Raw genomic sequence first — 26,578 nt, forward strand, 5'->3', positions numbered from 1 at the left:
AAATGGTCTTATGTGGAAGAAAAATGACAAAGGCAAAGGAAAGTGCAGAAGGATGAAGTCACTGGGCAGCACAGATCATATTCCACATGAAACGCCAGGAACTTTTGTTTTAAATTGTACTAACAAACAAGTAGAAATGCAAGCTAGACATGGTGAGCACATAGTCACTGGGCTAAAAGCATCACATCAAAATTACAATTCTGTCCAGATACTAAATTTAAAACAACATTAGCTTATGATTTTTAGTTCACCTTAAACATTTTAAGAAACGCCAAGCCAAGCCACAACCGTTTCCTATTAACTAATTATTTTACACTCAAGGTCCTGAATCTCACTGAATCAACAGTTTAAAACTAAACAGCCCTCACCAAAATGTCAGATTCTCAAATCTGACGTTTGACAAACATTTAACAAAGAATCCCGGCTGGGCACGGTGGCTCACGCCTGTAGTCCCAGGACTTTGGGAGGCCAAGGCGGGCGGATCACGAGGACAGGAGTTCAAGACCAGCCTGCCCAACATGGCAAAACCCCATCTCTACTAAAAATACAAAAATTAGCCGGGCATGGTGGCGGGCGCCTGTAATCCCAGCTACTCGGGAGGCTGAGGCAGGAGAATCGCTTGAAGCTGGAAAGCAGAGGTTGCAGTGAGCCGAAATTACACCACTGCACTCCAGCCTGGGTGACAAGAGTGAAACTCCGTCTCAATTAAAAAAAAAAAAAAAAAAGAATCCTTCAAAAATGAAAAGCTTCGCACTTACTAGGCTTCATGGCATTGGGAGCGTTGGCGGGCGTGTTCCCCCAGCCTGTGGTCGATGCTCCTGTATCATCCATCTCGCCCCACCCAGGACTGCTTTCATTTGGCTCACCCCAAGCGGAAGTACCATTATCTGGAGCAGGTGGTGTGCTTTTGCTCCAGACTATAAAGAAAGGAAATGTCTCTAAGAATCATGTGTTAAATGAAATGCCATAATATCCAGTGGGGTGAAGGTGGAGGGAACAGGCATGCCTATATTCTGTCGACAGAAATGTAAATAGACTCAACTTTCATGTGAGGGGCATTTGGCAATGTCACCTCTTAAAAAAATCTAATGCACATTAAACTTCTGACCCAGTAACTCCACTGCCAGGAACTTTCTTTTCTTTTTCTTTTTTCTTTTTTTTTGAGACAGAGTCTCGCTCTGTCACCGAGGCTAGAGTGCAGTGGCGTGGTCATGGCTCATAGCAACCTCCACCTCCCAGGTTCAAGCGATTCTCCTGCCTCAGCGTCCCGAGTAGCTGGGATTACAGGCGCACGCCACCATACCCAGCTAATTTTTGTATTTTTTTTTTTTTTTTAAAGTAGAGACAGGGTTTCACCATGTTGGCCAGGCTGGCCTCAAATTCCTGACCTCATGATCTGCCTGGCTTGGCCTCCCAAAGTGCTGGGATTACAGGCATGAGCCACCATGCCCAGCCTGCCAGAAAATCATACTATATATACACTTGTAAAAATAGGTGAAATTACATGTATAACAATACTCACTGCATCACTGATAGAAAAAATGTGGAAACAACCTAAATATCCACCACAAGCGGACTGGTTAGACCAACTGTGGGTCACCCGTAAAAGAAATACTGGGTAAAGGCCGGGTGCGGTTGCTCATGCCTGTAATCCCAGCACTCTGGGAGGCTGAGGCGGGTAGATCGCCTGAGGTCAGGAGTTCAAGACCAGTCTGACCAACATGGCGAAACTCCGTCTCTACCAAAAAATACAAAAATTAGCTGGGCTTGGTGGCGCATGCCTGTAATCCCAGCTACTTGGGAGGCTGAGAAGGAGGCTCACTTGAACCCAGGAGGTGAAGGTTGCAGTGAGCTGAGACTGTGCCACTGCACTCCAGCCTGGGAGACAGAGTGAGACTCCATCTCAAAAAACAGAAATACTGTAGATGAAGCAATTAAACAGCAGACTATGTGCTAAAATTGAAAGCTATAAGTATAACGAGAAAAGCAAGGTGAAGAACAGTATACAAAGTACAATCCCTTCTCTGTAAAAGTTCTGAATGAGACACAAACTTCTAAGAGATTACCTATGGGAAGAGACCCTAGGGGTTAAGATTCTTTTATTGATTATCTTTTGCTTTTCCACACAGTTTGAAGGTTTTTGCTATGTGGATAAAGTGTTTTAAAATTTTAGCAGGTTTTATTCTGGATGGGGAGCTAGCGAGAAATCTTCATTTCCTTCCTCATTCTTTTCAATACTTGAAAAAAGAATCAGTTAAAAGTAATCATTTTTCTAAGTGGCCACAAATGGATTAGCTGAACACTAGAGGTGTACTCTGAGAAAACTGATTCTTGACTGGGAGCGGTGGTCATGCCTGTAATCCCAGCACTTTGGGAGGCTGAGGCAGGCGGATCACCTGAGGTCAGGAGTTTGAGACCAGCCTGGCCAACATGATGAAATTCTGTCTCTACTAAAAATACAAACATTAGCTGGGCATGGCGGCAGGCATGAGAATCACTTGAACTTGGGAGGCGGAGGTTATAGTGAGTCGAAATCGTGCCACTGTACTCCAGCCTGGGCAACATAGCGAGATTCTGTCTCGAAAAAAGAAAAAAAAAAGAAAACTGATTGTTAATATTATGATTAACTAAAAAAAGACTAAAAGGTGCATCCCCCTTAATTTGCTGAACTATATGCTTTATAGGGACATTCAAGTTGACAATGACAAACTAAGAATGGCATTACCATTGCTACTTTTACCAAGTATGATGTTTCCTATTCAAATAGTGATGGAAGAAAGTTTAATTCTGGGCAACTGATTATCTTAACAATCTCTCTCTCTCCCTCTTTTTTTTTTTTTTTTTGAGACGGAGTCTGGCTCTGTCGCCCAGGCTGGAGTGCAGTGGCCGGATCTCACTGCAAGCTCCGCCTCCTGGGTTCACGCCATTCTCCTGCCTCAGCCTCCCGAGTAGCTGGGACTACAGGCGCCCGCCACCTCGCCCAGCTAGTTTTTTGTATTTTTTAGTAGAGACGGGGTTTCACCGTGTTAGCCAGGATGGTTTCGATCTCCTGACCTCGTGATCCACCCGTCTCGGCCTCCCAAAGTGCTGGGATTACAGGCTTGAGCCACCGCGCCCGGCCTGTTTTTTTTTTTTTTTTTGCGACAGGGTCTCACTCTGTCACCCAAGCTGGGGTGCAGTAGTGAGATCACAGCTCCCTACAGCCTCCCATCTCCAGGGCTTAGGCGATCCTCTCACCTCGGTCTCTAGAGTAGGTGGGACTATAGGCACATGCACCACACCCGTCTAATTTTTAAAAAATATTTTTGCGGAGACTGAAGTCTCTCTAGGTTGCCCAGGCTGTTCTCAAACTCCTGGGTTCAAGGGATCCTCCTGCCCCAGTCTCCCATAGTGCTGGGATTACAGGTGTGAGCCATCTCACTAGGCCTGAGGTAACAATAACAATCTCTTATACAAAGTACTCCCATTCCAGAGGTAATCACTAAAAATCATCTGGAAAGAGACAGAAACCTTCCAGATACCAGCTTTGCTTCAGCATCATGATGGCCTCTGGAAAAACACAGGATATTTCCCTTTGCTGGGGAAACAGAAGCAGAGATGTGTCCACGGGTAGAACCAGAATGGAAATCAGGTCTATTTCTGCTACTACTTTAATTCTTTATTTTAAAATCTAGAACATAGTTTGTTTGGCAAGATATGTCTTTTGGATTCTGCAGACCAATACAATTACAGAAAAATAATTTTGGGGACTAACACAGGGTTGTCATCTTTTCCTTTTGCCAAGAAAGAACATTAAAATGTACTACCAGCATCTGCCATCACTAGCATTTTATAAAAAGAGGTTCTGTCAGCAACAGAGTAGGAACTGTAGGAGAGCGTCTCAGAACAAAACTAAATTGAATAAATTCACCTAATAAAAATGCCTTGGTCTAGGATTTCTTTTCTTCATCAAAAGCTGCAAGAAAAAGCCACTGCTTACCTGATGCCGATTTACCGGTCATTGGGGTGGGCAGGTTTGGTTCTCGAGGTGCCGGGCCCCCTTGGGAATTCTTATCCCACAGATTCACATTCTTGTAGTTGTAACTGTTAGGGTCTCCCCATGCTGAAGTGCCATCATCAATGTCCATTTTCCGACTAATTGACTGTGGGGATGGCTCTTCCCAACCACTGGGTTCCTCATCCTTAGGGGTTGCAGGCTGTGGCCCGCTGCTCCAGCTGGAACTGGAAGGTCGAACGTTGCCTGGAGGTGGTGGGGGAGGGCCTCCCCACGAACCAGAAGCCTCTGGTTGTGGTGGCGGTGGCTGCTGTGGGGGCTGCTGCTGTTGGTGTTGTTTATTCCAGGAATTGGGCTGTCGGCCTGTCTCATTCCATGCTGGGGATCTTTTGCAATCCTCCCACCCACCTTTTGAAGCTAGGCTTGCATTGCCACCATTACCCCAGGTTCCGATTTCATTCTGCCCTCCTTCACCCCACCCAGACACAGGTTTACTTGCAGAACTTTCCCAACTGCTGTTTTTCGTCTGATCGACTTCCTCTCCCCAACCGTTCTTCCCAGAAGACCATCCTTGATTGGGCTGGCGTCCACCTCCCCACCCCTGATCCTTGCTGGGATTCTCATTCCAAGAGGAAGGTGTCTTTTCATCAGGCCGTCCTCCTCCCCAGTTGGAAGAGTTGTTGTTCTTGTAGTCATTCCAGCCTCCTGTGTTCTTGGGGTCTTTCCACTCTGTAGAGGCTGAGAGCTCCCCCCATCCAGACTTCATTTGATTGCTTTGGCTGGGTGCATCTCCCCAGCCCCCTGAGTTCTTGGTCTGTGTGGCAGCGCTCTCCCACCCCTCAGTTCCTTTGTCAGATTTCCCCTCAGGCCTTGGCACCTCTTCAATGTCCCACACTGTGTCCTGCTTAATTTGAGTTTGGCCCCAGCCAGTGTTTGAGAGCACCCTGGGGTCCAAATCAGTTCGGCTCAAAAGAGTCTGCAAGACAGCCTGACAATCAGGATGTGTGGGCCTGTACGACCGACGGCCAGAGTTATGACTGTCGCTACTTCCTGCTTTGTGGTTGCTTCCAGTGCTTTGACCTCCAACTTCACTTCCTGTGGAGCTGGAAGATCTTCCCCAACAGGGAGCCTGGGCATTGCCTTGGTTTTCAGGGAGGGGGTGGCCCTTTTGATTGTCCCATGCTCCAGTGCTAGAATTTGGTTGGTTTGGACCACTCCATTCTCCAATTTTCAACTCATCAGACCCAGTCGGCTGTTTCCATTCTCCCTGAGAGACCCCAGATGTCATTTTGTTCCCTTCACCCCATTTGTTGTCATTAGAGTCCTGGGGGCCAAAGTTCCAGGACCCACCCGTAGACCTGTTATTGTTGTCCCAAGAGTCATTTTTTGACCCAGCTGATTTCTGAACAGAAGCTCCTTTCCAGGAGTCCTCTCTCTCTTTTCCATTGTTCCCATTGTTTCCAGAATTGCTTTGTCCAGAGACTGTGTCAGTTCCAGAAGGCCCCCTAGCTGCACCCCAAGATCCAACACTCCCAGTCTTTCGATCTCCAGTGCTTTGTGAAGGGGCATCAGTGCTCCTGGAGGTGTTCCCCAAGCCCATTCCAAAGGGCATTCCCTTATTCTCCATGGGGTTTGGTGAACTTAAGTTCAAGGAGTTAGTGTTTCCATTTTTTGGTCCATCAGTGTTATGAATTTGAGCCTGTTCTCTGCCAGAGACAACAAAATTAACACCCGCATTTTCCATCTTTGACTGCTGTTCCCTGGATGTCTGACCTACTGTGCTAACCTGTGCACTGGAATTACTATTCTCTGCTTCCAATGCCCCTTTCCTAGAAGTTCCTTCTTGGACCAGTGCTGGCCAGGCAGATGGGTTGCTATTTGGGTTAAAGTTGCTGAAGCCAGAGCCAGGTCCAATTCTTTCCTGACCACTCACATTCCTCCAATTTCCTAGTCCATTGTTGTTCTCTGTAGTTGAGTTGGAAGATTGAACAGATTTAGCCTTAGGGTCAGATTTCCAGACCCCAAGATTACATTCGTTCCCAGAACTTGCAGACTGGCACTGGCTCCCTTTTCCTTTGTTACTAGTGGTGCTTCCTGGCAGAGTGCTCTTCTCAGAGCCAGGGTTCGAGGCACTGTTGTTATCGGTGGTGTTTTCGGAAGAAGATTCAGTGTCTTTGCTGGCAATACAAGGCCACTCTTCCATGTCAGACCCGTCTACAATCACCTTGTCCCAGATGTGAATTGGGTTGGGGGAGGTGCCGTTGTTGGAGGAGGCTCCCGAGCCCCAAGTGGAATTTGCATAATTTGAAGCAGCAGCACCTCCAAGGGTTGAGTCTGGGGAAGAGATCATCTTATTAATCACAGCTTCACATGCATTCATTACCCATTAATCCCTCAAAGGGGCTCTCCTTTGAGCTCTGCCCTTAGGAGAGCTAATCACATGCCAGTTTCTCTCAATCCAGTTGCTTGTATCACAACTGTCTTAGTCATCTCTTCTTTTTCATTTGCCTTGTGTTATACCAGCTACGTCTCACTTCATCTCTCTCAAAACTACACCCTTTGCCGTTCCTGTTGACAGAGAAGGGCCTTCTTGTATTTTGGGACAAGGCAGTAGCAATGACACTCTAAACCTGCTCTGTATCTCCAGTCCACTCTAAACACCCCTGGCTGGAGCAATCTTTCTAAAGCACACCTTCGATTATATCACTGCTGTATGGAGAACCTTCAACAGTTCCTTAGTGCACAAGAATAAAGTTGAATTCCTTGGCCTCGAATGTCATCAAGATGCTCCATGACCTGGGACCAACCAGCTTTTCTAGTCTTATCTTCTCCTGCTTCCTATGTAGATGTTAATATTCCACACTACTTGACATTCCACAACTCATGCCTTCTCACTCTGGCACCATTCCACGTTGGCACCTACTGTGTTTTCCTGCTGAATTCACACAGTGAAATTTACTCATCCTTCTGGGCCCAATTCAAGTGTCATTTCATCTACCAAGCTGTTTTCAAGCTCATCACCTGAAAATAATCTTTCCCTGTCTAGAGCCATTTTGCTCAGCACTGCGGCACCATGTTCACAACTTTCCTTCCCCATGTTAGCATCTTTGAGGCAGAGACTCTAACTTGCTAACGTTAGAATTCCACGCAGCAGCCGGCACAATGCTGCTGAGTAAGCATCTGCTGAATGATGGATGCCCGCTGAGCCACTGAGCTCGGTGCCCGGGGTTGGGGGGGTGTCACACGAGTATGAATTAGGCAGAGTTCACAACCCCAAGGAACTTAATCTGATAAATGAGGCTGGCTCACCATATATTTTGGTGGAATTTACCATATTTGGTGGGAAAAAATGTTTTTAATGAGATCATTTCCTCTCAATTTACTTTGGCTTCTTTAACCAGGCAGCTTTTAATCAATTTGAAGTTGCAAAGTACTATACAGAGGTATAGAAAAATAAAAAGCATAGAATCCCAAACTCTTGAGATTTAGGGGCCTCCTTGGTTTTAATAATGTGCACTCTGACTTACACTGGCCCCATGTCTCCACCAAGGCCTGGCTACACTGGGCTGCAGAAACTCCGCCCAACAGGGCCCGCCCCCTCACATGCTTCCTTTTGCAGCTGGTTAGGAGAGGCCAGGAAGGAAAGGCCATGGGTAGGGCTTATCTCTGCAGGAAGTCTGTGTCACCAGGAGGTTTCTTTCCATCCTTACTCTGCACACAACAAGGTGGTGACCGAATTTTCTAGGCAATTATTTGTTCAAACTCAGAACTCCAATAAAGCATCCTACTGGTGACAACCATCAATCAATTCATTGTCTTTGCCAATGCTTAATGGTATTCAAGCTCTGGATTTTAATATCACCCCAAAAGACATTTTAAGTTGAAATCTGTTAATAAACTTTAAAAGATATTTAGAAATTCTTAGCTGACAGTTGACTTAGTATTCATCTGTTAAAAACTCTCAAAACGTCTAATAGAACCCTTCAGCTAAATCTCTCTTATTTCTACATACAGTTTTTAACAAAGCTCAAAATTCAGGGCCCTCAAAAGAAATACTGATTTTAAAAATCTAATTAAAAAGCTATAGAATAGTATTATTTTAGAATCCTCCCAAGATTCTATATTGCAATGTAGCAAATCATTTTCTCTATCCTCCTAGCATTCTGGAAACATAACACAGGCATCTAAAGATTCGCCTTCACACAAGCCCCATGTCCAATTATGCCCTGAACACATATGACAGTGGAACTGTGGAGGTTCAAATTTATAACACTCTGGTCTGAGAAGGAAAAAAAGGCCCCCAAAATAATGAGCATCAACAGCTAAAACAGCCCTCATGCCAAGAGCACACACTTATGGAACACTAACCCTCAGTTCCAAGAATCACCAATACACATCACATACTAGGATCCTCTCTCATCTTTTGACTAATCCCAGTGGTTTATACAATTAATGGCTCTCCTGGACTTTACATCAAGCAATGCAAACAAAGTGCTCTCTGTCTGTCAAGCTGCCATGCATTCGATTCACAGCGTGCCTTACCTGGCGCAGTCCCACTCTCACTCTGCAGCAGCGCTCCTGTCACTTGTGCGTTGTTTGGGTTTGCTCCAGGTGCTGTGCAGGGAGGAGGCCCTGCCCCACCCCCAAGGAGCATGCAGGACGGTGGAGGGGGCTGCCCACGTTTTAGTAACACTTTGTGGTCCTGCTGGCAACGGAATCGCGGCGGCACCTCCCGAGGCATGTAGCGGGCGGCGCTTGGCGGTTGTCCGTTCGGCACTGCCACCCTTTTGGCATTGTTGCCACCATTGACTGGTGGCGATGGAGAGCTGCCAATTGGGCTGGCGGCCGTTGGTTGGCTTAAACTTGGTTTCGTCACTTCGGGCACTAAAAGAGAGGGGTTGGGAAACAGTCTTTGAAATACATCAAATACATTTTTTCTAAAACTTTAAATAATTTTATTATTTTATTGAGAGATGGAGTCTTGCCATGTTGCCCACGCTGGTCTCGAACTTGGGCTCAAGGGATTCTCCCACCTTGGCTTTCCAAAGTGAGGCACTGCGCCTGGCCAAGATTATTATTATTTTTTATTATTTTATTATTATTTTTTTGAGATGGAGTCTCACATTGTCGCTTAGGCCGGAGTGCAGGGGTGCAACCTCCGCTCACTGCAACCTCTGCCTCCCGGTTCAAGCGATTCTCCTGCCTCAGCCTCCCAAGTAGCTCAGATTACAGGCGCCCGCCATCACAACCAGCTAATTTTTTGTATTTTTAGTAGAGACGAGGTTTCACTATGTTGGCCAAGCTGGTCTCGAACTCCTGACCTCGTGATCCGCCTGCCTTTGTCTCCCAAAGTATTGGGATTACAGGCATGAGCCACTGCGCCCAGCCTATTTTTTTTTTTTTGAGATGGGGTCTTGCTGTATAATGCGGGCTGGAGTGCGGTGATCTTGACTTGATGCAACTTCCACCTCTAGGGCTCAAGTGATCCTCCCACCTCAGCCTCCTAAGTAGCTGCGACTATAGGCATACACCACCATGCCAACTAATTTTTTTTTCCTCTTCTAGAGACAGGGTTTCGCCATGTTGCCTACCTAGGCTGGTCTCAAACTCCTGAACTCAAGCTATTTACCCACCTCGGCCTCCCAAAGTGCTGGGATTACAGGTGTGAGCCACCACACCCAGACCCTGGCTAAGATTATTTGTAAGAAAGCTTACATGGTACCAATTCTAACAAAGTAACTTCTCCTTTCACTCTACTCTCAAGGGACATAGTTATTCCAAATTCTCCACCATCTCTTCACAGTTTACTGAAGGCAGGATGAAGGTGGCGGCTGATAGTGACATGAATTTAAACACAGCAAGATCATGGAATACATTCCATCAATTAAGGGGGAGATGGAAGCGATCATCATTCACTCCCCTAAATCAACAGTGGAATTAATGCCCTGAAGTGCTGCCTAGAAGAGTTAAATGTCCATGGCAAAGTCCTTGGGAAAGTGTTCAAGCCTCAGTCCAAGGGTCCCTTCCTTTCATCCACATTCTTTTTTTTTTTTTTTTTGAGACAGAGTCTCGTTCTGTCACCCAGGCTGGAGTGCAGTGGCGCGATCTCGGCTCACTGCAAGCTCTGCCGCCTCCCGGGTTCACAACATTCTCCTGCCTCAGCCTCCCAAGACGCTGGGACTACAGGCGCCTGCCACGACACCCAGCTAATTTTCTTTGTATTTTTAGTAGAGATGGGGTTTCACCGTGTTCGCCAGGATGGTCTCAATCTCCTGACCTCGTGATCCGCCCGCCTCGGCCTCCCACAGTGCTGGGATTACAGGCGCGAGCCACTGCGCCCGGCCCTCATCCACCTTCTTAAAAGATCTACCCCTGAGTAACCTTTCTTGAAGTCCCCGGCCTAGGTGAGCTAAACATTCTTCCTAAGTGTTCCTGGAACACATCATCCCGCTCTCTCTACCATGAAAATTCTCCATTCAAAAGTCCATCTATCTCTACCATAGAAATTCTCCATTTACAAGTCCCATCTCTCTCTGCCACAGAAATTCTCCACTTACAAGTCCTTCTCCCTCACCAGGCCATGACTACCTGAGGGCAAGGACCCATCTTTCATCTTTTCTTTTTTCCTTAGGGCATGGCACAGAGTAGACTCTTACAAGAAACTCCAGGTCTGGAAAATCACAAACTCAGCTTGGTTTTGGTTTCTACAGCTACCTGGACTCAAAGACTTGCACCGCTCTCTGTGTAAATACTAGAAATGTTGCAAATCTTTTTGCTTTTGTTAAATGTAAATACTTTTTCTATTTACTTTAAATAATTCGATTTTTTGACCTCAATTTTAAAAATGGCCCGCATAGTGTGGGAATGTCGGGGCAACCATGAAGCTGCACTCTGCCGGATCCTCTGGCTCTCCCCCTTGAACCTACAGAGAAGGCTCTCTGAGATCTGTACCTCCCTCACTACATGCTGCCAAAAGATCACTACCCTCTCCATAAACTTTGCCTGGCAAATAGAGGCTGGAAGTCGTACAGAAATAATCATCAAGCCTGATAGTTCAGATGATTCTGAGGCCCAAGTCCCTGCCTCCCAGGGTAACGTCACGGCCAGCTCTGTGGGTAACACTGCTTTGACTGCTAAAATGATGCTGGGCCAGCATGTCGCTTGTTGAACTGGCTCCTTTATGAGAGAGATACAGCATCATCAGAAATCAAGCGGCCCAATCTATGCCACTACCAGACATTAACACACTGTGGGTGACAGGAAGTGCCTGCAGCAACTTCCAGGCCACCCCATGTCTAACTTCAGCCAATCACAAGGCAGCACTAGGCATCCCAGTAAGGGGAGGGGGAGTGGAGGTCAGAGGATCCAAAATCTGATAAGCAGAATAAATGTGTGACTTAAGAAAACAAAACTGGCCGGGCACGGTGGCTCACGCCTGTAATCCCAGCACTTTGGGAGGCCGAGGCGGGCGGATCACAAGGTCAGGAGATCGAGACCACGGTGAAACCCCGTCTCTACTAAAAATAGAAAAAATTAGCTGGGCGCAGTGGCGGGCGCCTGTAGTCCCAGCTACTCGGGAGGCTGAGGCAGGAGAATGGCGTGAACCCGGGAGGCGGAGCTTGCAGTGAGCCGAGATTGCGCCACTGCACTCCAGCCTGGGCGACAGAGCGAGACTCCGTCTCAAAAAAAAAAAAAAAAAGAAAACAAAACTAGTCGGCTGGGCGCAGTGGCTCACGCCTGTAATCCCAGCACTTTGGGAGGTCAAGGCAGGTGGATCACAAGGTCAGGAGTTCGAGACCATCCTGGCCAACATCGTGAAACCTCACCTCTACTAAAAATACAAAAGTAAGCTGGGTGTGGTGGCGTGCACCTATAGTCCCAGCTACTCAGGAGGCTGAGGAGGAGAATTGCTTGAACCTGGGAGGCGGGGCTTGCAGTGAGCTGAGATCCCGTCACTGCACTCCAGTCTGGGCCACAGAGCAAGACTCCGTCTCAAAAAAAAAAAAAAAAAAAAAAAGAAAGAAAGAAAATAAAATTAGTCATTATCTAATAGATGGATACATAACTGGTAAATGAACGGATGAAGATTATTTAATATTAATTTTCTATCTGTTATTGGCGGATTCTATAGCATAAGGCATTCGCAATCCCCTTTTATCTTATTACGAGAATAAACAAGAAGTTGGCAGAGACTGGAGAAATTCATCCAAACTGGTTTTTAGGACAGAAAGAGCTGCTTCTGTAAGGCTGCCCTTCTATAAAAGGTCTAGAATCTTCATTATAAGTTAACCAGGTCTACTACATACTTTTAACTCAATCCAGAAAAACAAGACAAGACACAGTGACCTGCAGGACTGAGTGCTGAACTTCAGTTTGACTCACTTTAAAACATTCACAGCACTGTTTCAACCGAAGAAATTTGGTAGGTATCACGTATCATGTAAGATTCCTTGCAAAAGTTCCTCAGGGCACTTTCCCACCACATCAGAGACAGAATGGATTGTAAATGATAAAGTCATTATAAAATGGGAACACACCTCAACCACTTTCCTCCCAATACAGTGTGCTCTGGCCCAGGAGATTAGTCATTCAAACTCCAGGACATCACGTACAAACAGGTCAAAGTATAAAAAGAAGAAAAACAAAACCTCCAGGAAACAGTCAGAAAACGCCCAAGACACCACCTTAGTCATAGCAAACTGTGTTTCAGCACCTGAGTGAATTCTTATTCTATTTTTAAAATCACACCTTTCTATGAATCCAAGAATGTTAAGCCTTTAAAGGCCAACCAGAATTGCCAGCACTAATTGGAGAGCAATGCAGCTTTTTAGGCGGGAGGTCTGATCCAAATTGACTCCCAAAGTCCAAACTTAAGACATCAGAATCCATGTGCGTCACCCATCATCATGGTCCAGAATGTTAGATAAAGGGCAAGAGAAGCTATTGTTAAGTCTGAATATGTTACTTTTCAGGCTGTCTCTTTTCTGAATCTTAAGGATTTGTAAGTTGTGCAAGTTTTTCTAAAGACGAGCTGTTCAAAGTAAGGGCATAGTTTCTTAATTTCCAGAGGAAAGGTTTGTGGCTTAAACATGATCTCAGTACTATAGGGAAATAAAAACATTGTGGGGGAAAGCTATGTATCCTATTTTCTAATTTCCATTCATTTACTTTTTTTTTTTTTTTTTGAGACAGAGTCTTGCTCTGTTGCCCAGGGTAGAGTGGAGTGGCAGGATCTCAGTTTGCTGCAACCTCCACCTCATGAGGCAGGAGAATCGCTTGGGTTCAAGTGATTCCCCTGCCTCAGCCTCCGGAGTAGCTGGGATCACAGGCGTATACCACCACGCCTGGCTAATTTTTGTATGTTTAACAGAGACGGGGTTTCACTATGTTGGCCAGGCTGGTCTCGAACTCCTGACCTCAGGTGATCTGCCTGCCTTGGCCTCCCAAAGTGCTGGGATGACAAGCGTGAGCCACCGAACCTGGCTGTTCATTCATTTACTTTTTTTTTTTTTTTTGAGACGGAGTTTCACTCTTGTTGCCCAGACTGGAGTACAGGAATACAGTGGCGTGATCTCGGCTCTCTGTAACCTCTGCCTCCCAGGATCAAGCAATTCTCCTGCCTCAGTCTCCCAAGTAGCTGGGATTACAGGTGTGTGTCACCATACCTGGCTAATTTTGTATTCTTAGTAGAGACGGGGTTTCACCATGTTTGCCAGGCTGGCCTCAAACTACTGACCTCAGGTGATCCACCTGCCTCAGCCTCCCAAAGTGCTGGGATAAAAGGCATGAGCTACCATGCCTGTCCCTCCATTTACTTTTAAGAACCATTGAATTGAATCTCCTCCCCTTCCTCATCCCATTTATCGTATTCCATTCTTGCATCTCACAGTTTAAACTTCTAATTGCCCCTATTTCTGAAAACTCCAATTAGATGCTACTTTTTCGGATAAAAGGGCTCTTTAAGAAACTTCCGAACCAGGCAGGGTTCTGAACACAGCAGCTACACAGAACTAGTACAAACTATTATTTCCTTTAACTATCTCAATGGTATCAAACATAAAAAAGAATGACCTAGAAACGTTTTTAAAGTAGTAGCTAAAATACAAACAAGGCCTAGAAAAGACATTCTAGGCTGAACATTTTAAATCTGATGACACGCAGTGAGCGGTCAATGTGTACTGAACAATTTTCAGTAACCTCTCAGCACTGCCTCTATTTCTTTACCTTCCACTCCCTCCTTAACCCAACACACACTGGCTTTTGCCTTAAACATCCCCCTGCAAGCTTCTTTCCCCATAAGTCACTAGTGATCTTGGTTGCCAGTCTAACCAGCCCGCTTTAGACCTTTTCTTCTTTGATTTTTCTGCAGCTTCTGATACCACTCGTCATTCCCTCCCTCCTGTTTCTGTGAGACATGCTCCAGCTAGCTCTTCAGCTTTTCCCTTCCTCTTTCTGTGTGGGCTTCTCCTACTCTTGATCGGGGGGATCAGCAAACTTTCTGTAAAGGGCCAGATAGTAAATACTTTAGGGTTTACTGGCCATATGGCCTTCATCACAACAACTCAACTCTGCACTTGTGGGGCCAAAGCACCATAGACAATGTGTAAACAAATGAGTGTGGCTGTGCTCCCATAAAACTTTATTTACCGACAGTGAAATATGAATTTCCTGTCATTTTCACATGTCATGAAATACTGTCCCCATTTTTTCTCCAATAATTAAAAAAACATAGAAAATATTCTTAGCTCATGGGCAGTGCAAAAATAGGCAGCGAGGCCAATTTTGTCCACAGTCATAAAAGCAATGCTGGCTTTTGACTGGCGAATAGCAAAGGAACTTGGCCATAAGTAGTGGCTTAAAAACAAAACAAAACAAAATCAATGTGACGATAGGGCCTGCACCCTTTCCACATTTCAGTTCCTTGCGTACAAATTCTTCCATGCTCAGGCTTTAACTACCACTTACCATCTTTCCCTTCCTCTCAAATTTGTTTCCTAGCCCCAATCCCATTTCTTCACCCTCAAAGAATGAACTTATCACCCAACCAGCTGCTCAAGTCAGAAACCTGCTTCGTATCTTAGACTTCTCAATGCCCCCCACCCACATTATCATTATCCAATCAACAGTAAGTTAAACTAAAGCCTCTCTCAATTCCTTCCTTCCCCTTTACCATCACTGCTCCTAATCAGGTTCAAGTCCTCATTACCTCCTGTTTGGACTATTTTCGTGCTAATTTATCGGAGCCACATGTCTTGTAATACCTCACCATTCATTCACTCTCTCAGAGGCAGCCAGTTTCATCTCTGAACAAGTGGCTTCCCACCACTGTGTTAGAACACACAGGTGTTTCTACAAGGTGTAAGGGGTATTGTAAGTAGTTTATAAATTATTTAATGGAGGGGACCCCTCCAATAGTAATAAATGAGTAGACTCAAGGTTATCCTGTACTCACTGTACTATGTCTTCTGAAATAGGCTCAAAACAAAGAGTGGTAGCTAATGTCCTGCGATGGCCCATAACCCCCAGGTATGCTGATGGAGAAGGTGCTGCTCTCAGCTGTGTCCCAGTGGTAAAGGACAACACCTAAAAAATTTAACTTCTACTGAGCTAGAAGCTTTTCGCTGTTGGCTTTGACTCACCATTGGTGCTATTTGAAGAATAAGCTTCACTGAACAAAATATCTAACAGATAACTACCAAGGAACTGTTAAGTGTCAGGCACTAGAGTCCTTCAAAGTTTTGAAGACAGTTACCTGAGGTTCCCCAAGCAGGAAGCCTTGCTCTGGGAGCTCAACGAGCCCAGGTGTTTAAACTTTTCTGAGTTGACAAATTCCTTGCCCAATCTGGCTTGAACTCCACATGGTCCATGGAGGTTGCTCTCTGTTCCTTTTCATAGTGTGGTGCAGGAAGTGTAAATCCCTTCCTGGATAGTGTATGTCTATTAATGCAGGGGTTTTTTTGTTGTTTTTTGTTTTTCTTTTGAGACAGTCTTGCTCTGTTGCCCCAACTGGAGTGCAATGACATGATCTTGGCTCACTGCAACCTCAACCTCCTGGGTTCAAGCGATTCTCCTGCCTTAGCCTCCTGAGTAGTTGGGACTACAGGCGCCCGCCACCACGCCTGGCTAATTTTTTGTATTTTTAGTAGAGATGGGGTTTCACTGTGTTAGCCAGGAAGGTCTCCATCTCCTGACCTTATGATCCACCTGCCTTGGCCTCCCAAAGTGTTGGCATTACAGGCGTGAGCCACCGCGCTCGGCCTACTAATGCAGTTTAAGGTCATCTTATGCTGATACACTCTCATTAAAGCCAGCCATCACTCTAACATCTTTTTTTTTGTTGTTTTCAATTGAGACAGGATCTCGTTCCATTGCCCGGGCTGGAGTACAGTGGCACAATTATGGCTCACTGCAGCCTTGAACTCCTGGGCTCAAGCAATCCTCCTATCTCTGCCTCTCGAGTAGCTGGGATTACAGGCCTGTATCACGGTGCCTGGCCCCTAACATCTTTTTAACAAGGCTAAATTTATATGTCCAACCTCCTCTATTACACAGTCTATGCAATTGGGCTTTTTAATCCTAAACTTCATCCCTGTTAAATCTGAATGATTACATCAATTCTTCAAACTCTTTCAGTTCTACTCTAAAATCCAACGAAGGAGGATATTAGTTTCTACCTTAAGTGCTTTCTATTATTTGATACCTGGGTAGCAAGCCAGCTCTAGCCTATGTCTTCACATAACCTCCACTTGAAATCTCTATCCTATTCCTCTGCAGAATTCTCACAATTTTTTTTAAATGGTGGAGAATACAGGAAGAATATATAATGAATGCACTACTACTCTGAAATACAGAAAAATCTCACTTCGGTCCTCTATACAACCAGGGACTTGGTACCAACGGTCTTTTCTTTGTGCTTCTAGCAACTGTTGGGGAAAGATGGATAGATTCAGAGTGAAGGGGAGATTGCCTGAGAAAGACACTATCTTTGGGAAGAGGAATATGTCCCCCAGACATTTTAGCTGAGGTAAGAGAAGAAGGAGGAGACTTAAGAGTACCAAGGTGGGCTACTGGGAATAAAGATGAAGATGTGGCTGTAAACCTAGACCCAACACTAGAAAGGTCAGGCCCTCCCTCTGTTTACATTCTTAACATACCCCAGGGACAACTGGTATTTTTACTTGCTATATAACAATTAAATCCCTTAGGAGATTGAAATGGCCTCTCATCTCCCTTTAGGATTATTTAATGTTATCTTTCGATTGGAGGGATGGGAGGTAGGGAGAGTAGGTTGACTGTGAAACTGTATTCCACGACATAGTAGGTATGAGAAAGCGCCCAAGTGGAAAAAAAAAATTTTGGGTAGTGAGTAGAAAGGAAAGCTTGATTTTTAAGACTGGTAGAGGAAAGAAGAATGTGTTTGAGAACAGGTCTGGTATCCCTCCCAATTTTTTTTCTATAAGAAAAGACGCCTAACAGATTTTCTGTTTCCCAGCACCACTTATCACACAGAGCAGCTCAGTTCTGTAGCACAACTAACACTTGGCTTTGCAAGCATCAGTCTTGTGGCCAGCCTAGGAACCCAACCACCACATTCCAGCAACCAGAGTCTAGACTGTCCAGGAAAAAAAATGCCAATTTTCTCATCTGTTGTCCCCATAAATCATCAAAAAGCCCTACAAATACAAATACTTAAGTGCCCAAATCCTTTTCTAGAAAGTATGTTGGTTTAGAAAGCATGGACACTGTACCAGCATGAATAACACTATTTCTATGGCAAAGTATCATTTATATTTCAAGCAAGTAATTTACAAAGATCCTTCCAAAATAAAGCCTACTTCTGGGCTGAAACTGAGGAAATGTACAAGGGCAGATACTATTCTCTGTAACCAATTAATTATAACTAATAACCATGGTGTCTTTTACACTTCACTACAAACTCCCAGACTACATTCTCCTTTGAAATGTCTTTTGGTTAGAAATTTATTATAGTAACGCCTAGTTATATGAGAATTTATTTTCCATAACTAAGTTTCCTAAGAAATTAGCACTGTCTTATTACTCTTTCATCATTGTGTGACAGGCTTTGGTCTGGTAGTCCAACAAAACAAAACAAAACCATGAAGAAACCAATCATTACAGGGCCTCCCATCAAGCCTTGACCTCTCCATCACCCTTGTCCTTCTCCAAGTCATCATAGTCACATCTAATTCCCTTCATCTAAGGCAGTGATTCTCAACTAGGGATGTGTACTGGGGTCACCTGCAGAGCTTTTCAAAATACATCTGCTAGGGCCATGGCCTGGGACTGTGTATTTTGATGATTTTATGCAAATGATTCTTATGCATACCTAATTGAGAAACACATATTTAAGTGGGCAAGGAGAGGAGCTATCTCAAAGAATTAACTCTCTCATTCTGAAGGGGAAATGAAAGAAAGTGTGAACATCACCAGACAAAACTACATGATCAAAATTAACAGCAGAGCAAGAAGCCAAAACAACACAGACTATTAGGTTGAGAATGACCCAAGGGGCACCTGCTCCCGTTTATAACATTTTTTAACAGAGTTAAGCTACTCAAAATATATTATCTTTTAAAAAAGCATATTCCAAGTTTTAGCTTAGAAGGCAGAGTAAACATCCTAGGTGCAATATTCCATTATCAGACTCAATGCATGCTATCAGTCAAGGTGGTTGACAAACCGTTGTAATTCGCATCTGTAAATTAAAAGCTGGTGTTTGTTTTTTGCTATTATTCTTTAAAAAAGTTTTGAAAAGGTTCCATTCAAAATCATGACCCATACACTTTTTTTTTTTTTTTTTTTGAGATAGAGTCTCGCTTTGTTGCCCAGGCTGGAGTGCAGTGGCATTATCTCGGCTCACTGCAACCTCTGCCTCCTGGGTTCAAGCGATTCTCATGCCTCAGCCTCCCAAGGAGCTACGATTACAGGCATGAGCCACCATGTCTGGCTAATTTTTTATTTTTAGTAGACATGGGGTCTCAGCCATATTGGCCAGGTTGGTCTCAAACTCCTGACCTCAGGTAATCCAGACTCCCAAAGTGCTGGGATTACAGGCGTGAGCCACCGTGCCCAGCCATGACCAATAAACTTTTTAAAACAAGGTATTTACTCTTTTGACTCCTAAAAAATTTAAGGCCAACTAGAAACACTAATACAGGTATTTTCAATTTGTCATTACTGCTCTTCAGTGACTGCAAACAACCCACCTTAATTACTCTACGCCCACTTTCTTTTCAGTGGATTGGAGGCTGAGTCAGCAACAGTGTAAAAGCTAAACACAAAAGGTTCTAAATAATTTAAAGAGAAAAAAAAACTTACCTTTGGTTTTTTGTTCCGTGACCTGCAAAATAAACAGATAAAAGTAAATGAGATTTGCTTTTTAATTCAGTACTATATTTTCAGACTACTTTAGTCTGATAACTCAAGTAATCCAAGCTGTCAGGCACACAGGCATAGCTGAAATCCAGAAAAAGGAGCTGGGAGTCAGTTCAGACATCCTTCCAAAGACTATGGCCATATGTCCAGCTATAATTTACATGACCACCATTAGGAAGAATAGTAAAACTAAAAAGCATTCCACTCATTATAGGATGAGGTCCCTGTACTGAGAATGCTACTTGCATTTTGATTGCTATGACTAGAGAAAAATCACATGAATGTGGCCCAGAAACTAAATTAGCCATAGACACAAAAAGATTCCCCTATGAGTATAGACACAAACACTTGATCTCAAATCTAAAAAGCAAAACTTCAGGGACTCGTCATCAGAGACACCAGACATCATGGTCGGAAAGCAGGATTCAAAACCAAACCTTGTCACTTTCTGGCTATGAGATCCCCAGTTTTCTATTATCTGCTGAATAGAGATAATAATAGTATATCCCTGCAAAGGACTGCTATAAGGATTAAATCAGATACGCTATGGAGTGCTCAATAAATGTTTGCTGTTATTATCAACATTTATATAAAATAGCATGAAGTATAGCACGAAGACTGAAATATGTAAATTTTGGACAAATCAAGGGTGCTTTGTTTAAAAAAAGTATTTCTTTATATAGTAACTAATACGTTTACAGAAATGATTAACCTCTAGAAGGTTGGACAGGCTGAACATAGTAATGGACTTCAGAGAGTTTGGAAATGATGATTAGGAGCCTTATAGAAAACTGCTTCTGATATTTTTAAGAGGGGAAAATAAAGGAGGGCATCTAATTTATAACAATAAAACAAAAGGTGATGCATAAGCAAAACATCCAAAAGGAACTATGTCATCATTGCAATAGTGGTTACATTAAATTATTGAGATCATGGGTGATTCTGACTCATTTTCCCAACTGTTAATCTTTTAAAGCATTTTTATTTGGTTATCTGACTTTTGTAATAAAAATACTCATATAGCAAAGAAGAAGTTTGATGATTTGTGGCTGGTAATCATACTGGATTATGGCCATGGGGGTTCACAAAAACACAATCATCTTTGGAAGGAAGGTCCTGTAGCTGACCAGCCCACCTTGTGATGGATCCCAACACATCATCAGACTCTAAATAGGAGTTGAAGGATCCACCTATAGAACATCCTGGTGTGTCTCCTACATTCCTGTGTTAAATGACAAGCTAATTCTATTACAGTGAATTTGTGGAACCCAGTGTCTTAAAAATGAATGTTTCCCAGTACTGTTACAGAGCTCAATTATACTGAAAATACTCTGGTATGATTTTTCTATATCTCCACTTATCCAAGAATGAATGATGTGCAGCTACTTACCAATTCCCAAAGGCAATTTAGGTTTTATACCATTGTAACTATTTCTTAGAATGCCATTTTGAAGATCAGTCATATACAGGAAGTCAGTGCTTTCCCATTGTAAGCAACAGACCCAAATAATGTCAAATATGTCTTATCATGTGGGTTCTGTTAAGAGCTGTCCCCCAGACGGCAAAAAGCTGGACAATCAAAGCATGTGTTCTGCCAACACTGAACAATTAGCAGCATCAGCCTAAATGAATGTGAATGGAATCCTTCTTTGACACCTCTCTCATGAATGGATATCTAACAGTTTACTCAGTGATGGCTCCAGGAAGAGCCAACTGCTACAACCAATGAACACTGGAAAAGGCTCATGCTTAATTTCTGTGTGGAAGTAACTTCGTTTTAGCTTTAAGTAAGTGTCAATTCTTCAAGAAAATTATGTTTCCACCTTCATTCTTGACCATTCACTTATTAAACAATTTCTGAGTGATTATTCTGCACCAGGCACTGCCCTAGTTACTGGCAATACAAATACGAATAAAACCAAGAAACTTACAGTCAGTCAAACAGTGAAGATGGACACAAAGAGGTGGTCATAAAGCGCTGGGGAAAGCAGCATGAAAGATGTGGAAGCCCTTAGAAGAGGCACCACAAATGTTTGCGGACTGAATGAACGAACCACTGACCACATGATAGACCTCTGGCACGTTCTCCACGATTCTTTGCATCATAGCACATTTTATGGCTCCTAGCTGAGGCGTTGTCTCTACAATAAGGTTGGAAACCACGAAGATAATCACATGGTAAGCTTTGTGCTCTCCTTAAAACTGCTAAATCAGAATTTAATTCTGAAATTATGCAATGGTTCAGTATAATAAAACAAGATCAAAGGCCATGCACCAGCCTGCGTCAGCCTAGATTCTGTGTCAAGCTGATCTGGAACATTTTTGAGCAAAAACGATAGAATTTTTACTGTTCATAAAATTAATCACTTAGAAATTTTATTTACGGTGATTTTCCCCTTTGCCATCACTTCTTAATCAGCTCTTAATGCAGATGAAAGCACACAGGAGAGATTATCCAGCTACATAAACTACATTCTCTGCATAAATAATCTCATTCACTCTCAACTACAGTCACACCATCTTTATTTTAAATCATTTTTCTTTGTGGAATCCAATGAAAGTTTACAGAGGCATATTTTATTAATCATTTTAGACGTTGATATTTGTAGTTTAAGAAAACACTGTTATGTATGTTAAAAATGAAGAAGGAATATATACTCTCTAAATCACTCTGTTTGGCATCCTCTTGTTAACAGCCTTTGCTCAAGTTCCTTGATACCCAATCTATTAACCATTCATTTCCAGAGACTGCAAAATCCGATTTTTGTAACAACTTAGTAGACGAAATGTGTGAGTGTCCTAAGGAAAGGAAACTTTCACTGAGATTTAATCTCACGTCACTCCAGTTGGAGGTGGAGGGCACAATGTGTGCGAGGCACAGGGAAAAGAGCCCAGAAACCACAGGGGCAATGCTACGAACACCCCACGGCTGGCGGAGCTGCATACTGCAACCTCAGTGACAGGGCATGTGGCCGTGGACCCAAAGGGAAGTACAAAAACTTCTCTGGGCTGTTATCTGACTTCCATTATTATTATTATTATTATTATTATTTTGGACACAAGATTTCACTCTGTCACCCAGGTTGGGGTGGAGTGGTGCAATCTCTACTCACTGCAACCTCCACCTCCTGGGCTCAAGTGATCCATGGCAGGGACATATGCAATCCAGTTCAGAAACTATTTTCAGAATTTTTCTTATGCTGATACTCAAAATAATTTTTTGAATTATTTCAATAATTTGAAATAATTATTTCAATAATTCAAAAAATTGAGTTATGAGAAACGCCATATCCAATAATGCTGGAAAAACGTGCAGTGTTATACTGGCTTGTGTTTGATTGGCTTGACTCTGTTCTAAATCTAGAGTTTCCTCTGAACCTTGTCACAGTTTCTTTCTCCCTAAACTTAGCTTCGATAACTAGCACCAACACAGGGATCCTCAAACCTGTCCCACAGTAGGCCCTGCTTCGCAAATGCTTTACATAGCAGTGACAATATCTGACAGAAAATCACCTTGCCTCCAAAAAGGCACCAAAGTAACCCCTGCTGAGCCACAGCCCAAGTTAAGAGATGCAAAAAGAATGGTAAGGTGGGGAAACAGGTAAGATCGGACAACGGACAGGGTAGAGAGGCATGCTCTGAAGCAAACAGGGAAGGCAGGCGCATTCTAACCACCCTGCCTTAGACAACTCTGCTGGACAAACCGCTCACCTGAGACCTGACAGGTGACAGCCGTCAGCCCTTTGTCTTTCTTCTTTTAGCATCTCTGGTTTTCTCTAAGCAATTCCTCAAAGCCACACAATGCCATATCCTCCAAAGCACTACGTGGGCTCACTAGATCCTTTCCGAGAGGGATTTCTACTTGTCATTCTCCGAAGGTAGACACAGCACCATGGGGGACCAAAAGAACACCGGGGCAACCTCTAGCCAGTTTTTAAAAGTTATTCTATATGCTTAAGAAAATGTAGATTAAATTAATATACAAATAAGGAAATACAATAAGAATTGAGAGTCTGAAAACTCTCTTGCCTTTCTAATATTGTTTACTGTTGTTTTCAAAAAATCAGCCATAGCATTATTTAACATCTACTTTATGGTAACAAATACAGACCTTGAACTTTCTCCCACTTCCAAATATGAAAACTTTTAAGTAAACTAATGTCTCAAGTACCGTTACTGAGATATCAGGTATTCAGGCCAGGCGCAGTGGCCTGTAATCCCAGCACTTTGCGGGGCCGAGGCAGGCGGATTATGAGGACAGGAGTTCGAGACCAGCCTGGCCAACATGGTGAAACCCTGTCTCTACTAAAAATACAGACATTAGCTGGACGTGGTGGCAGGCACCTGTAATCCCAGCTACTCAGAAGGCTGAGACAGGAGAATCGCTTAAACCCGGGAGGCAGAGGTTGCAGTGAGCCAAGATGGTGCCACTGCACTCCAGCCTGAGCAACAGAGCGAGACTCTCTCTCAGAGAAAAAAAAAAAAAGATATTGGGTATTCCAGCCAAGACAGTTTCTTCTTCTGGATGCCGGATGCCTAGTGGATATAAAGACAGACTTAACTGATTAAACTCACCTTCTGAGTGGCTTCTTTTTTCTTTTTATCCTCTTTCTTCCTTTTCTTGTCTTCCATTAACTGTTCTTCCCTTTCTTGCTCCTTCTCTCTGTTAAAGTAACATCATAGCAGAAGGTTATACATCTATATTCACAACCCATTTCTGTAACAAATTAAATGCTTGTAAATGGTGTGCAAGACGACATTTCATCTCTGTGACTAAGTAGAACACAGTATTTCATTTAAATCAAAAGGATGCATAAAACTCACATTTAATTATTCCCACATCTTGGTTTGTCACCCCTTTTGCAAAACATGACATTAAGTTTGGTTTCAAAGAAGCCTATTAAGGTGAGCTTTTATAATATCTTACCTAAAAGAATACACACACAAACATACACACGATTAATATAGTTCCACTCAGCAAAGGACCTGATTTGAATATGACAATATCCAGATGGCTTCTGGGCAGTATTCCTCACAGATAATGCAGAATATATTAACTCAATTATGGTACATACGTATTTATCATAAATTAGATGTTTTTCCATGACATCTTCAGAGTGGTGAACATAAAGCTCTATGCTCTGTATTCCAAATTTTTTTTCTATATTTATTATTAATACTGTATGTTTTATATGTTTTCTACTTGTGTTTTCTAAGGCAGGCACTGAGTGTCCTATAAATCAATGTATTCCAGGCCAGGCGTGGTGGTTAACGCCTGTAATCCCAGCACTCTGGGAGGCCAAGGCAGGCAGATCACTTGAGGTCAGGAGTTTGAGACCAGCCTGGTCAACATAGTGAAATCCCGTCTCTACTAAAAATACAAAAATTAGCTGGGTGTGGTGGCACACTCCTGTAGTCCCAGCTACTCGGGAGGCTGAGGCAGGACAATCACTGGAACCTGGGAGGTGGAGGCTGCAGTGAGCTGAGATAGTGCCACTGCACTCCAGCCCGGTCAACAGAGCCAGACTCTGCCTCAAAAATAAAATAATAATAAAATAAAATAAATAAACGTATTCCCTATTGGGTGAATTCACTACTACATCTTCCTGTACACATGAATTAAGACAATCAGGTTTTGCTCCTCTGAATTAGAATAAAAATGATACACAATCATAAACATTCTAGTTGGAGAAATATGCTGAATCTGAAGAAATTAAGACACTGTAATTTACAGCACACATTTGAAAAGTAACATTTATTGGAATGCTGTCAACTTTCACTCTATGTATCAACTGGGAAAAAACATACACTCAACCAACCGCAGTAACTTCAAAGCTCACAGTGGGAAACCCCAGACAGACTCTATGCTTATGGAATTTCATTGTTGTGAGGAGACTTTAAGATCTAGTTCCCAGGTCCTCAGAACACCCAACAGTTAACAAATCCATGGTTTCACAGATATCACCTAGAATAAGGCCGAATTACAAGTGAGTCAAATTAAAGATTAAGGGAGTAACAGGTTTGCAAACATGGCAAAATCATAAAGATGGTTCCTGAAGGACTCAACTTTGGGAAGCAGAGATCTAGTTTAACATACTGAAACTATACAAAAGGAACCATGGATGAAAACTGAGGTGGGCTCTCATGAATACATAATAATGTTTTATTTATAGAAAAAAAGGCTTAAAAATTATTTTACCTACATGTTGTCACTGACTTTGTCCGCATTCAAATATTAGCCTTTCTCCCTCTGCACTTCTGGGTATAAAGATATAAAAGCCTAATATGCAAAATCCACCCAACCAAGGAGGAGATTTTACTGAAATTTCCTTAGGTCTCATGCTGGATTTCTTTGGAGTCAGATTGTGTGCCTCTGTCTAGGTGTGAAACGCATGGAGAAAATCCACCTGCAGCAGCAGTGCCCTCCTTTAAGAAAATGGATTTACAAACACCGGTAAGATGGATGTTGACCATCTCAGGCAGGCTGGCCATGGGTCCTGTTATATTTGGCCCTAAAAGCCTTTTGCTTCCTCTGGCTGCAAGTGGAAGGAGTGGATAGGGTTCCTCACGCCCAAGCTGCTGTAACTTGGCTTCTACATTTTACAGTGAAACCAACTACAGAAAAGGAGCAACCACAGCCTGAATATTTCCTGTTTAAAGATTTGGTGTTTACAAAAAAAAAAAAAAAAAAAAAAAAGTATTAGGTTGTCATTTTTTTCTAAATCTAAAATTATTCTAAAATTAAAAGTTTATTTTAAAAAATGCAATGTTGGCTGGGTGCAGTGACTCACGCCTGTAATCCCAGCACTTTGGGAGGCCAAGGTGGGTGGATCACCTGAGGTCAGGAGTTCGAGACTGGCCTGGGGGACACGGTGAAACCCTATTTCTACTAAAAACACAAAAATTAGCTGGGTGTGGTGGTGGGCACTTGTAATTCCAGCTAATCGGGAGGCTGAGAAAAGAGAATCGCTTGAACCTGGGAGGCAGAGGTTACAGTGAACCAAGATCACACCATTGCACTCCAGCCTGGGCAACAAGAGCAAAATAAATAAATGAATCAATAATAAAGAATAGATAAATAAATAAAATAAAACATAAAAAAAGGGGGTAAGTTTTAATCAAACATGTTCTTCAAAAACAAACTAAACTTTTCAAATATTGTCCCTATAAACAGGCAATTCAGGGAAA

At 43.2% G+C, this 26,578-nt stretch overlaps 1 protein-coding gene across 9 annotated transcripts in view; it reads right to left on the reverse strand.

The window, feature by feature from the left end:
* TNRC6B (trinucleotide repeat containing adaptor 6B) overlaps positions 1-26,578 on the reverse strand; it is a 294,477-nt gene that overhangs the window by 65,069 nt on the left and 202,830 nt on the right. For 7 of the 9 annotated variants that reach the window (XM_073006702.1, XM_038007409.2, XM_073006699.1 and 4 more), the window contains 5 exons: positions 23,966-24,053; positions 19,334-19,355; positions 8,537-8,878; positions 3,980-6,328; positions 759-917 (listed from right to left, as the gene is read on the reverse strand). In XM_073006702.1, the coding sequence (XP_072862803.1) occupies positions 759-917; positions 3,980-6,328; positions 8,537-8,878; positions 19,334-19,355; positions 23,966-24,053 (2,960 nt within the window). The remainder of the gene's footprint in view (positions 1-758; positions 918-3,979; positions 6,329-8,536; positions 8,879-19,333; positions 19,356-23,965; positions 24,054-26,578) is intronic. The other 2 variants (XM_038007410.2, XM_038007411.2) reach the window with 1 other exon arrangement.

This window comes from Chlorocebus sabaeus, chromosome 19 (assembly GCF_047675955.1).
Source record: "Chlorocebus sabaeus isolate Y175 chromosome 19, mChlSab1.0.hap1, whole genome shotgun sequence".
NCBI lineage: Eukaryota > Metazoa > Chordata > Mammalia > Primates > Cercopithecidae > Chlorocebus > Chlorocebus sabaeus.